This window comes from Phaseolus vulgaris, chromosome 8 (assembly GCF_051622355.1).
Source record: "Phaseolus vulgaris cultivar YP4 chromosome 8, ASM5162235v1, whole genome shotgun sequence".
Classification (NCBI taxonomy): domain Eukaryota; kingdom Viridiplantae; phylum Streptophyta; class Magnoliopsida; order Fabales; family Fabaceae; genus Phaseolus; species Phaseolus vulgaris.
The window spans coordinates 9,852,374-9,864,144 of record NC_143505.1 but is presented as its reverse complement, the minus strand read 5'-3'; the positions used below and the strand labels follow the sequence as shown (position 1 = coordinate 9,864,144).

Here is an 11,771-nt window from a genome sequence, read left to right as displayed (position 1 = left end):
AGGGACAATAGTGTATTGATTCTGAGGAATTTATTTCAGATTATGAAAGGATAATTTGGAAGTTAAATTGTTTTATTCGTCGAGTTTCAAACTTTCAAAGGGTTTATTAACCAGACATTAAAAAAAGTTAGCAGATTAGATCCTTTTTATTGGAGACCACATTAGGAAAATCCTTTTACTTATTCTACACCACACTTTAAGTTCAAAAGTTATAATATTTGTCCTTATGTTTTTCCTGTGTGATGAAACACTAGGATATTACAGAGCTTTAACTAAAATTATCTTTTATCAGGTTCCGATTAACTAGAAGAAATGTATTTTGATACCATAAAATGCTTTCTTCTAAAAAGAGGTGTAATGAGATAACAAGAAACCGAATTTGCCACATATTTACAACATTGAGGTTATGGTTTATGGTTTTAGTAAGAATGAAACGGTGGATGGATTTGATAGATTTTATTTTGGATTATAATAAATTAGATATTTTTTAATTAATCTACTAAAAAATTATTAAAAATGTAATTGAATTTATTTACAAAAAATTCAATTTAATTTATTTACGAAAAGTATTCATTTAGAAAATTATATTTAAATATATTTTAAAAAATAATTCACAAATTATGTGAATAATTCATTGAGACTTTAATTCGACCAACGAAATTCTACAAAGTTGATCCAATGATGCATTGGTCAAGAATGAGTCATGATGTATTAGAAGAGGTCCAATAAAAAACACAATAATTATCAGGAAAAGATGAATAGAAGGATGATAAGAATAAGACTAGTTGTCTTTTTAGTAAAGTTATTATTTTAGTTTTAAGAATTCTAAGGGTTGGGTATGAAGCACAGACCAATTGGGTTGAGCTGACTAGACATCATGTTTAGTGAGTGAGCTTAATCATTGTGTCCCTTTTATAATCTTTATTTAAAGAGATTATTGTACTAGTAATTGGTGTGCAATAGGACAAAATGAAAACCTAATAGTTGTCCGTGTAGATGTAGGTTGCAGTTGGCGACCAAACCACGTTAAATCTTGTGTTGTTTATTTTCTGCAGTTGATTCATATGTGTGTTGCTTCCGTGCAAGTGGCATCAGAGTTTGGTTCGTTTACACACTAGAGATCCGATCAGCAGAATTAATCGACGATACATGAAAATTGCGGCTGCAGTAGCGTCCCAAAGCTAGGGTTTCACAGGGGCGACAACAACATCCCAAAGCTAGGGTTTCGTAGGGGCTGCAGTAGCGTCCCAAAGCTAGGGTTTCACATAGGCGACAACAGCGTCCCAAAGCTAGGATTTCACATAGGCGACAACAGCGTCCCAAAGCTAGGGTTTCACATAGGCGACAATAGCGTCCCAAAGTTAGAGTTTCGCAGGGGTTGCAGTAACATCCCGAAGTTAGGGTTTCGCAGAGGCGGCGACAACGTTACAAAGCTAGGGTTTTGTAGGGACTGCAACGGCATCCCAAAGTTAAGGTTTCATGGTGGCCCAGGATTCGCGACAGCCCAGACCTGCGACTCGCGGCAGGTGCACGCAGTAGGCGGTGCGACGTGCAGTGGTGTGGGTCGCGACAAGAGTGGTGGTGGCTCGCGACGTTGTGCAGGTGGTTTGCTCGTAGTAGGGTCGTGTCCAGGCGGTGCGGCGGAGTGCGCTAGTGCGGTGGCGGATCGGGTTTCGCGGCAAACAGGTGCAAGTGCTTGCAGTGAGCGAGACGGCACAGAGGTGCAGTACGACGGAAGACGTAGGGTGGCGCGTGCATTTTTCTGCTGGTGCAGCAGTGACGGTGCGGTGCTAGGTGTTAGGCACGGGGTATGACTGTTTTTCGCTGCAACACGAAGTTAAGGTAGTTCAGTTACTGAGCACATCAATAAAATGAATTCAATCTTAGCCAGACTTATGTCAATGGGCATTAAGTTCGATGATGAAGTTCAAGCTTTACTACTGCTATTGTCTTTGCGTGACAGTTGATCCAGAACGGTTACAACAGTTTTGAGATCAGATGAATTCACTTTTGAGAAGATTCGTGATCTCATTCTTGGCGAGGATGTCCGAAGAAGGAGTTTTGGGAATTATCTAGTGAATCGCTATGTCATCATAGGTAAGAAAAATATCAGAGAGATAGTGGGAGAAAGAACAAAACAAGGAGTCAGTCAAAGACTCGGGATTACTCAAGTGTAACATGTTGGAACTACAAGGAGGTGGGGCATTTCAGGAATCAATGCCCAAATGATAAATAAGTCAACATTGCAGAAGACTTCGCGGACGAGGACCTTTTAGTCTGTTACGCGGATAGTAGTGTGGATTCCTGGGTCATGGATTCTGAAGCATTGCAGAATCTAGTTATTGGAGACTTTGGAAATGTAAGACTAGAGGAAAACATAACTCTTGATGTTACGGGCATGAGTGACATAGTGTTGAAGACACCAGTTGGTTCCTAAACTTTGAAGGATGTCATAGTTGTTCCAAGCTTGATGAAAGTTTGATTTTTGTTAGGCAATTGGACGAACATGGACATGAAGTGAAGTTCGGAAATCAACAGTGGAAAGTCGTCAAGGGAAATCTTGTCATGGCTCGCGGAAGAAAGAAATGTTCGTTGTATATGGTGAGATGATTTTCTTCCTTTGTTTCTCTTTGGTATAGATGATAATTTCTCTATGTTGTAGTTGATAATTTATTTGAAGTTAGAGCGATTAAGGTTTCGGGTGAGGTGTTTTGGAGCAAAAGAGAAAATACCATTAACAATAATAATTGTTACTTTTTGTTTCAATTTTCCTATTTTGTTGTCTTAAGTAATTGTTAAGACATTCCTATAAATCCCAATCACATTTGAGTGGTAGAAATAAATTTAGGACAACTTTTATAATAATCAATCAATATAAAAACAAAATTATGTGACGAATTTTGTCCATTGTTTTTTACTTTTGTTTTTCACTAAATAATTAATTTTTTTACAGAAGACAAAAAAATTAAATGTTATATATACGCTCCAACCAACAAAATTATATATAAAATAATGGTTAAATATAATATTTTATTTTTCAACCAACAAGTCATATAAATGGTTTTCATTAGAACATACGTTTTGGTTTTTCAAAGTCCAGAATTAATTTTTTTATTAATTAATCATTATCAGGATTGTTTATAATATCCACTATTAAAATGAGCGAGGATGATTTTAACTGAAAATACTTTCATAGTTTCTCATCCATTCTTATTTTTTTTTATTAATTAATGTTATATTTAATCATTATTAATGATTTTTTTATAATACCCCTCATTAGAACAAGCAATGATGAATTTGATTGAACACATTTAAGAAGTTTCATTAAAAAAAATTATAAAATAAAAACTATTTTTTAGTGATAAAAAATAATTACTTGTTATAGTAATTAAATTGAAGACATTTTAGAGACTAAAAAATTTTTGGTCTCTAAATTAGTTTCTATTATTATTGGTAGTTAAAATCTTGGTTGCTAATTAGATACCAATTTAGAAACAATTTAACAATAATAGAAACTAATATAGGAACTAATTTTTTTTTTCTTTAAAATTAGATTTCTATTTTATATTTTTTTTTTAGTGTTTTTTTTGGCAAGAATTAAACATATGTTAGAAAGTTTATAATAAGTCAAGAACCTATTCATTCTTAATTTTGAGGACATAAGAATAGAACTTATACCTAATATAGGGATTATGTCAAAGTCATCACTTATAATTTATGATTATAACATATTTTTATATGGACCAATATTAAAAGATAAATTTTTAAAAAAAATAAAGCTTGCATGGACTAATTAAACTCTAATTTTGTTTGTGTTGTTTTGGAAAGCACCCATCTAAGGAGCAATTAGGATAACACGTGTGACTTACTGAAGGATCCTTCCCACGTGGACGCGTGTACATGAAATTTCGTGATAGGAAGTGAAGTTTCCTTCTGATTGAAGTTGAAATTTGTGATGAATTGATGCGTAATTAGGTTGAAAAGACATGAACTATTAACTAATCAATTATTTAATTGTAATATGGAATAGTGATAACACCGGTAAATTGTGGTACCCATTGTGTTCAAGGTTCTATCGATGCTGCCAAAAGAGGAAATACAGTTTTCACGGCAACCTTGTGGGAATAAAACTCTGCAAAAACTGTCTCAAAATTATTCGTCAGTTTCTATTTTCTATTATAATCTAAATCAACATTACTGTTTTCTTTCAAAGGATATCCATGGCTTGGTAAGAGGAATACAAATTTGAAATAATATGTTGATTGATCATGCATGATTTAAGACACTATTTTAATGTCTCATTACAATATAATTCATGTTATTTTAATCATAGGAATTTGGTTGAAAGTGAGGGGAAACAACCTTTCTCTAATGTTTTTTTCTATAAATAGTCAAACATTCTCACTCACCAAAGCCTACCCATTCCAAAACAAGACTTCTCTTCTTTGCAGAGTGAGAAAGTCCAATAGAAAAGATGATGCAGCAAGAGGATATGCAATCCCCTTGTTCATTCTTTGAAGACATGAACTCAACCTTTGAATCAGGTGTTGAGTCCTGTGCCTTCACTGGGTATGATCCTAGTGAGTCCTGTGCCTTCACTATGTTTGAATCAGGTGTTGATTCCTGTGCCTTCACTGTGTATGATCATGTTGGTGATTGTGTACCCTATGGCTTCAGTGTGGATGACCATGTTGGTGACTGTGGACTCAATACACTGTTGAGCAGTCTACAGGATTCCACTTCTGAAATTTGTTCCATACCCTTTTCTTCCTCCCCCTTAGTTTTCTCCAATGATCATATTCATATCCAATACCCAATCAATGAAGAAACTGTGCAACTTCCATCACTCATGGAATTGGATGATCTTGATTCCATCCTGGATACTGAAATTGCTAGTTTTCAAGGTCATGGATACCTGAGAGAGAGTGAAGGGAGCTTCTTCCCTTCACAGAATTTGTCGAGTGAGGTGGAAAATGCTTGGAGTCCTACCCCATCTGTGAGGTCAGAGTTGTCCACAAATCAAACATCACCATTGAATTTACCTCACGAAAACAAGGAAATTGAGAACCAAGTGAGTCTTCCACACTTGCTGGAGGCATATGGAGAGGCCTTGGAGCAAGGACAAAAATCACTAGCAGAAGTGATTTTGAGGTGCATGAGCCAGAAGGCTAGTCCACTAGGTGAGTCTCTAGAACGCCTTGTATTCTACTTGTCTCAAGGAATGACCAATCATGGAGACTATCTCAAAGGGGAGGCCTTCAAGAACTTTGAGCCTGCTTCGAGGGCACTCTATCAAGGTCTCCCAATTGGGAAAATTGCTGACTTTGCAGCTGTTTCTGCAATTCTTGAAGCCATGCCACAAGATTGTACCGGTGTACACTTAGTGGACTTTTGTATTGGAAATGGGGTTCGATGGGCTTCACTGATTGAGGCTATTGCACACATGAACAAAACATTGAAATTGACATCAATTAAATGGGATGGTGAGGGTCTTGAATGTGGTTCCAGTCCATCAAGTTTTGATGAAACTAAAAGGCACCTCTATGAGCATGCCAAATCCTGTGGTTTGAAGTTGAAGGTAGAGGAGAAAGGAGTGAAGGAACTTGTTGCTGAGATTAAGAAAATGGACAAAAGGGGTGGGAGGGGTGAGTTTTTGGCCTTCAATTCTATGATTGATCTTCCACATATGGGAAGAGTAAGAACCAGAAGACAAGCCCTACAGTTTCTAAAGGTGGCTCAGGATTTGATCAACACCTCTGGCAGTAGGGGAATTATAACTTTTGGGGATGGAGGTGCTTGTGAGAAAGTGAAAAACAACTTGAATTTCAGGTCATTCTTTACAGTACATTTATTGCATTACCAAGCCTTGTTACAATCAATTGAATCACATTTCCCAAGTCGTTTCTCAGAAGCAAGAATTGCCATGGAGCAATTGTTTTTGCAACCTTGTATCTCCTCTCTTGATTGGTTACAAACATGGGAGGAGATGCAGAGGGGTGACCCTGTTGAGGCTGAGATTAGCTTGAAGGGTTGCCAATTGAGCAAAAATATTTTGATGGAAATCAGAGAAGTTTTGAGAGGAAGTGAAGGCTCATATGAAGCCAGGATTGAAGGACAAAATGACAATGAACTAGTTTTGGAGTACAAAGGAATTCAACTACTAAGATTTTCAACTTGGAAAAACTAAAGCTAGAATGTCAAAGACTAAGGAGTAAACCACAAAACCTCTTTTCTGTGTTATACTGATCCTAGTTATTATAATTTGATTTGTACAGATTCATGTTTATATGTACCCTGGAGAACTATATGAACATGTTTATTCTTCAAAGAGCTTTCTTTTACTGTTATATACTTGCACTTTAATTAGACAGAGGGAATGAATATAGTAATAGGATGAGAGTTTTTTCTTCAGGATTAAATTTTGATATTTTGTTAAACAGTTAAAACAAATTCTGCATAATCATCCAACTCAGTTTGAGAGCTGAAATTAATAATAAATTGCAATTCGGATAAGAAGACCAACTAAAGAAGTAAAGGTAAGATATTCCTTAAATGTATTTTAGAGTATTCAGAGATGGGTGTTTAATTTAGCCATTTAGCTTTATAAAATTTTCTTTAGAAAAAAGAGATTAAATTTAACAATTATAAAAAATACAAGAAGAAAAGTTATGGTTTTGAAAATATAAAAAAAAAAGATTAATTTTGAATGAAAACTGAGAGAGCTAAACTAAATTTTTTCTTCAATTTATAAATCTCTTTTTTTCATTTAAAATGTGATAATAAGAATCTATATCTATATAGGAGATTCTCCTCTTAACTTCCATTTTATTTTATTCCAATTTTATCTTTATACTAATATATTTTATTTTATTATTTAAAAAATACATGAGAGGAGATATTTGTCATTTTGTGACTTCTTTGATTTTAAAAACTAAATTTTGAATTTTGAATTTTGAATTTTGAATTTTGAATTTTTGAATTTTGAATTTTGAATTATGAATTATGAATTATGAATTATGGAGTAATTGTAAATATAATTCAAAATATTTTGAGTTACTCTTCTTTCACTTATTCAACCAAACATTCTCCTTCAAACCTCATTCTTCTCCCTTTCTTCTTCAATGGTTGAGAAAACCACTTACATCATCCAAGAACCAATTAACGTTGGATCTAAAGAAGTGAACCATTTTTCCTAAAATAATTGTGTGTAATGATGCAGGAAAGAAGAAGAAAAAGAAAGTTTCATGCTTTCAACAAAAAGAACTCTTTCATTCTTCTTAGGTATGCACATTCTCTTCTTCACTTTACTCAACTTCTTTGTCACATTTTTTTATGATTATATATTATTTATCATTATATTTATTTGTCTCTCATTTCTCATTTTTTTTTCTCTACAAATTTGTTATTTTCTTTACAAATTTGTTCTTTCGTATCATCGTGCATTTTTTCCCTTTCTTCTTCATTCCCCATAGGCGTGTTTTCATGTCAATATTATGCAAGCAAGCACACATCTGAATATTTTGTGTAATTTTTTGTTTTTGATATATTCTCTTTCATTCTCTTTGAACTTTTACTGATTTTTTTTATAGAGAGAGTGAGAGAGAAAAAATCTAAAGCAAGAGAGAAACACAATGAAGATCACACGGCGTTGTTGGTCCTTAGATGCGCACAGGTGAAGGTTATGATCTCATGTTCGGTTGAATAACTCAAAAGAGGAGTAACCTTCTCTTCGTTTTTGAGGTTGAGAGAGATGATAAAAAGATGACTATTTCAAAACTACTCAATGAATCAAAAATTAAGTTCAAGACGACTTCTTAACTGGCATTTTGAATTATGTTTACAATTACTCCATAATTCATAATTCAAAATTTAAATTTAAAATTTAAAATTTCAAAATTTAAACTTCAAAATTTAGTTTTTAAAAATAAAGAAGTCACAAAATGACAAATATCTCCTCTCATATATTTTTAAAATAATAAAATAAAATTATAAAGATAAGAATAAAATAAAATAACAGTTACGAGAAAAATCCCTTTTATATATAGATATTGAAGGATAAATTCAAAATTTAAAATTTAAAATTTAATTTTTAAAATAAAAAAATAAAAAAATAATAAATATTTCCTCTCATATATTTTTAAAATAATAAAATAAAATTATAAGGATAAGAATAAAATAAAATAACAGTTACGAGAAAAATCCCTTTTATATATAAATATTGAGGGATAAATTTAAAATTTAAAATTTAAAATTTAATTTTTAAAATAAAAAAATCACAAAATAATAAATATTCCCTCTCATATATTTTTAAAATAATAAAATAAAATTATAAGGATAAGAATAAAATAAAATAACAGTTACGAGAAAAATCCCTTTTATATATAGATATTGAGGGATAAATTTAAAATTTAAAATTTAAAATTTAATTTTTAAAATAAAAAAAATCAAAAAATAAAAAATATTCCCTCTCATATATTTTTAAAATAATAAAATAAAATTATAAGGATAAGAATAAAATAAAATAAAAGTTACGAGAAAAATCCCTTTTATAGATTTAGATAATAATAATATTATTATTTAAAGGAAGCATGGCTAATGAAATGTTTCCCTCCTTGAAAAGGGAAAGAGCAAAATTCAAATCTCTTCCCGGAGAAGAGTTCAGAAACCCCAACCAGCAAATTTTCAAATTTCAATTTTTTATCTGAAGAGAAAGGGGAAAGGGTTTTGCAGAGTGATGGCGGAACCTTCAAGAAACATGGAGGTGGAGAAGCTGATCTCCTACACCGACGACCTCGTTAAGGTATTGGTGGAACCGCGCGACCTCAACAACCTCTCCTATTCTCTCCAACAAAACCTCTCTCTCTCTTCCTCTTCCCACTCCCACCTCCACCACGTTCGCTCCTCACTCCAAGGTTTATTCCAATTCCCTTTTTTTCATCACCAATTCTATACCCCTTTTCCTTACATTTCTATATCAGATGTTGCAAATTTACTGTTAAGCTTTTTATAGCTAAACTTCTGATTACGAACGAATCTTTGTTAAACGCTCTCACAAAAGCTGTTGGTTTTGATAGAAAGTTTCTAGTCATATGTGTATTACAAAAGGTTTAAAAATTGCAGTTTGGTTTCGTTCTATTCCTTGATATTGTGAGAAGTCGTGGACAAATGTGGCCACAATTGTGGTCCCGGACTCGCAAAAACCTTAACTTTGCAGCCGAAATTAGAATTTTGCTAGAAATTGTAGTTCTTATCAATGTTGTCTGCTATGAGTGGATCTTCTTGATTGTATTGTTCTTTTGACTGTTTTTGTATGAGTCAGATTATGAGAAAAAAGTTGATGCTTGCAAGCAGAAAATAGAGGAAGCTAGATCTGAGACTGCTGCTGATGCAGAACTAGACCTTCTGCAGAGAGAACTGGAGGAAGAGCTTGAAAAAGAACGTTTGTTAAAAGAAGAGTTTAGATATGTCTCTAGTCGATTTTTTGTCTTTTCAATTGTGTAGCTTTCTAGCATGATGTGTCTTACCATTTATTTCTCATCAGCACAGCCATCGGCGAAGAGTTTAATGATCTAGAACAGCAATGGATTTCTGTCCAAGAGCAAAAGAAGACCTTACAGAAAATTGAGAAGACTAAGCTAAGGACACAGTAAGTAAATTACAAAACTTGAATCTAAGATGGTAAAGCTGCCTCATACATATGATTGACGTGTTTCATGTTGGAATCTCTCAGTTGCTTGTTCTGAGCTAATGATGGTGTTCGATTTTAGCATATTCTACATAAAGTGGAATATAAATGTGTTCTTCTTTTCCTTTTCAGGATGATACTTTCAATGTATGCTTCTGTGACAAATATTGTGCCTAACTTGGGTGAACAGTCCAAAATCTCAGGCTGTATCCTTTTTGATGAATTTACTATTCTCTGCCCCTTTATCTGTTTTTTCTGGTATTCTGTATGTGATATTATCTGTTGATCCTTTTCTTAAAAAAAAATTGGCTGCTCCTTAATCCTCATTTGCAGATATTGTGGAAAAGGATAAAGACGCAGTTGAGAAGTTTGAATATGACACCTCTATGACGACTGTTTTTGATATATGTAATGGTGTTTGGAAAACAATAAGTGAGTGATGCATGTCAAACCGCATAAGTTGATATTTGCAACGATGTATTATTTCTCAGTTTTGAGTGGCATCTTAGCGATCCTACAATTCACTCATTGGTGTAAGAATTCAATGTCTTAATTTATTATGAATGAAAATCATGCAAAGTTGATATTAACTACTGAGAGGATATAGCTTGCAATTAGCTTCATCCGTTGGTTTTTCGTCTCAATAATCAGACACTAGTCTGAATCTTTTAAGTGTGTCTTTGGATTCCTGTTATAGGGACATCAAATGGCCGTTTGCACATTACAATGTACCTAACTCAGAAGCAACAACTCTGATGAATTGGGAAAAAAATGGCCCTTACATTTATTAACACGCGCTAAGTAGTTTGCTACTTGCATATCAACTAGTATGCAGTACACTTAAGCATATATATTAAAAAAAAATCAGCTGTTTCAAGCTAGCAGAGGGCCCTGTATGGAGATTCTAGTGGTGGTGCAGTATTTTCTCATGCCTAACAAGGCAAAGGCGCTACTCATCCAAAATGAAGAATCTGTTTTTCCAGTTGCCTCTATTAGCAGGTTTTGTGGTCTAGTTCATATTATATTTTTCCACTTTTATCTGCTGGACTTTGTAACATTTACCTATAAAATTAAAAATATATGTATATATACTCTGTTTTGAAAATTTTAAAAAGTAAATGCCCCCATTTTTAGTAAAATGCAATGGGTAATGATGTTTTAAAGTTTCATTATTAAATTATTATATGCTTCCAGTGGTCTAAAATATTGCCGAAGAGATAGAGGCTAAAGACAGTGGTGGGAGAGAGGACCTAAACCTGTGAAATAAATGATTTTATCTTCAACTGCAAGGATGCCTTAAAGTTTGTAAGGATCGTCTAGAACCAACTTTTATTATTTTGCATCCTTAGTTAATGTAAATAATTTACAGTTTCCGCTATTTGAAAGTTTCAAATATAACGTTTAAAGTAATTATTAAAAAAATACTTTTACGATATATATGTTTGATAATTAACCATGTAAATATATGGTATAATTACCTTATTGACCCTTATATTTAGGGTCAATATTAGTCCCAACCAATGGCGTCAAGTGTTGCTTATGTGGTAGAGAGAAGTATGATTGGATGTTGTGTAAGGTAGCAAGTGGAGTGGATTGATAGATTATTGAGAAACCAATTGGGGGGTTAGAGTTTTTTTAATTACAATCAGGAAGTGGATGATTGGGGTTAGGAGTTTTTAATTGCAATCAATGAGTGGACGATTGGGATTAGGGTGTTTTAATTGCAATTAGTGACAACTAGTGAGTTTGGGCAATTGGGATTATAGGTTGATTTCTCCTATTTTAGCTAACATGTTCAATTTTCTAACCATTGAATCGAAAATAATTAATTTTTGATTCCTTTTTTATTGAACGTTTTTGGTGTCTGATTATTCAGGTTCTTGAGTTGGCTGGAAACGCCACGATAGACAACAAGAAGACCTGAATTGTGCCTAGTCACATTCAATTGGTGGTGAGGAACGACGAAGAGTTGAGCAAGCTTCGTGGAGATGTCGTCATCGCTAACTGAGGTGTTATGTCTAATATTCACAATCTTTTGCTTCCAAAGAAGGTCGGTGACTCATCCAAGGGTGTTGGTGCTGACGAT

At 33.4% G+C, this 11,771-nt stretch overlaps 2 protein-coding genes across 2 annotated transcripts; both read left to right on the top strand.

Annotated features, from left to right (window-relative positions):
* The first annotated feature begins 4,401 nt into the window (after positions 1 to 4,401).
* LOC137826753 (protein NODULATION SIGNALING PATHWAY 2) lies at positions 4,402 to 6,328 on the top strand. The gene has a single exon (XM_068632891.2). It carries the CDS (start codon positions 4,475 to 4,477, stop codon positions 6,185 to 6,187), a length of 1,713 nt encoding a protein of 570 aa, XP_068488992.1. The 5' UTR covers positions 4,402 to 4,474; the 3' UTR covers positions 6,188 to 6,328.
* Positions 6,329 to 8,608: 2,280 nt separating this feature from the next.
* LOC137826849 (kinetochore protein SPC24 homolog) lies at positions 8,609 to 10,275 on the top strand. The gene is made up of 5 exons (XM_068632997.2): positions 8,609 to 8,912; positions 9,320 to 9,462; positions 9,546 to 9,646; positions 9,818 to 9,891; positions 10,019 to 10,275. Exons 1-5 carry the CDS (start codon positions 8,735 to 8,737, stop codon positions 10,123 to 10,125), a joined length of 603 nt encoding a protein of 200 aa, XP_068489098.2. The 5' UTR covers positions 8,609 to 8,734; the 3' UTR covers positions 10,126 to 10,275.
* Positions 10,276 to 11,771: the final 1,496 nt, after the last annotated feature.

Coding starts and splice junctions, on each gene's coding strand:
- LOC137826849 (XM_068632997.2), top strand. CDS start 8,735: ATGGCGGAACCTTCAAGAAACATGGAGGTGGAGAAGCTGATCTCCTAC. Junction 8,913..9,319: donor CGTTCGCTCCTCACTCCAAG/GTTTATTCCAAT, acceptor TGTATGAGTCAG/ATTATGAGAAAAAAGTTGAT. Junction 9,892..10,018: donor ACAGTCCAAAATCTCAGGCT/GTATCCTTTTTG, acceptor CCTCATTTGCAG/ATATTGTGGAAAAGGATAAA.
- LOC137826753 (XM_068632891.2), top strand. CDS start 4,475: ATGATGCAGCAAGAGGATATGCAATCCCCTTGTTCATTCTTTGAAGAC.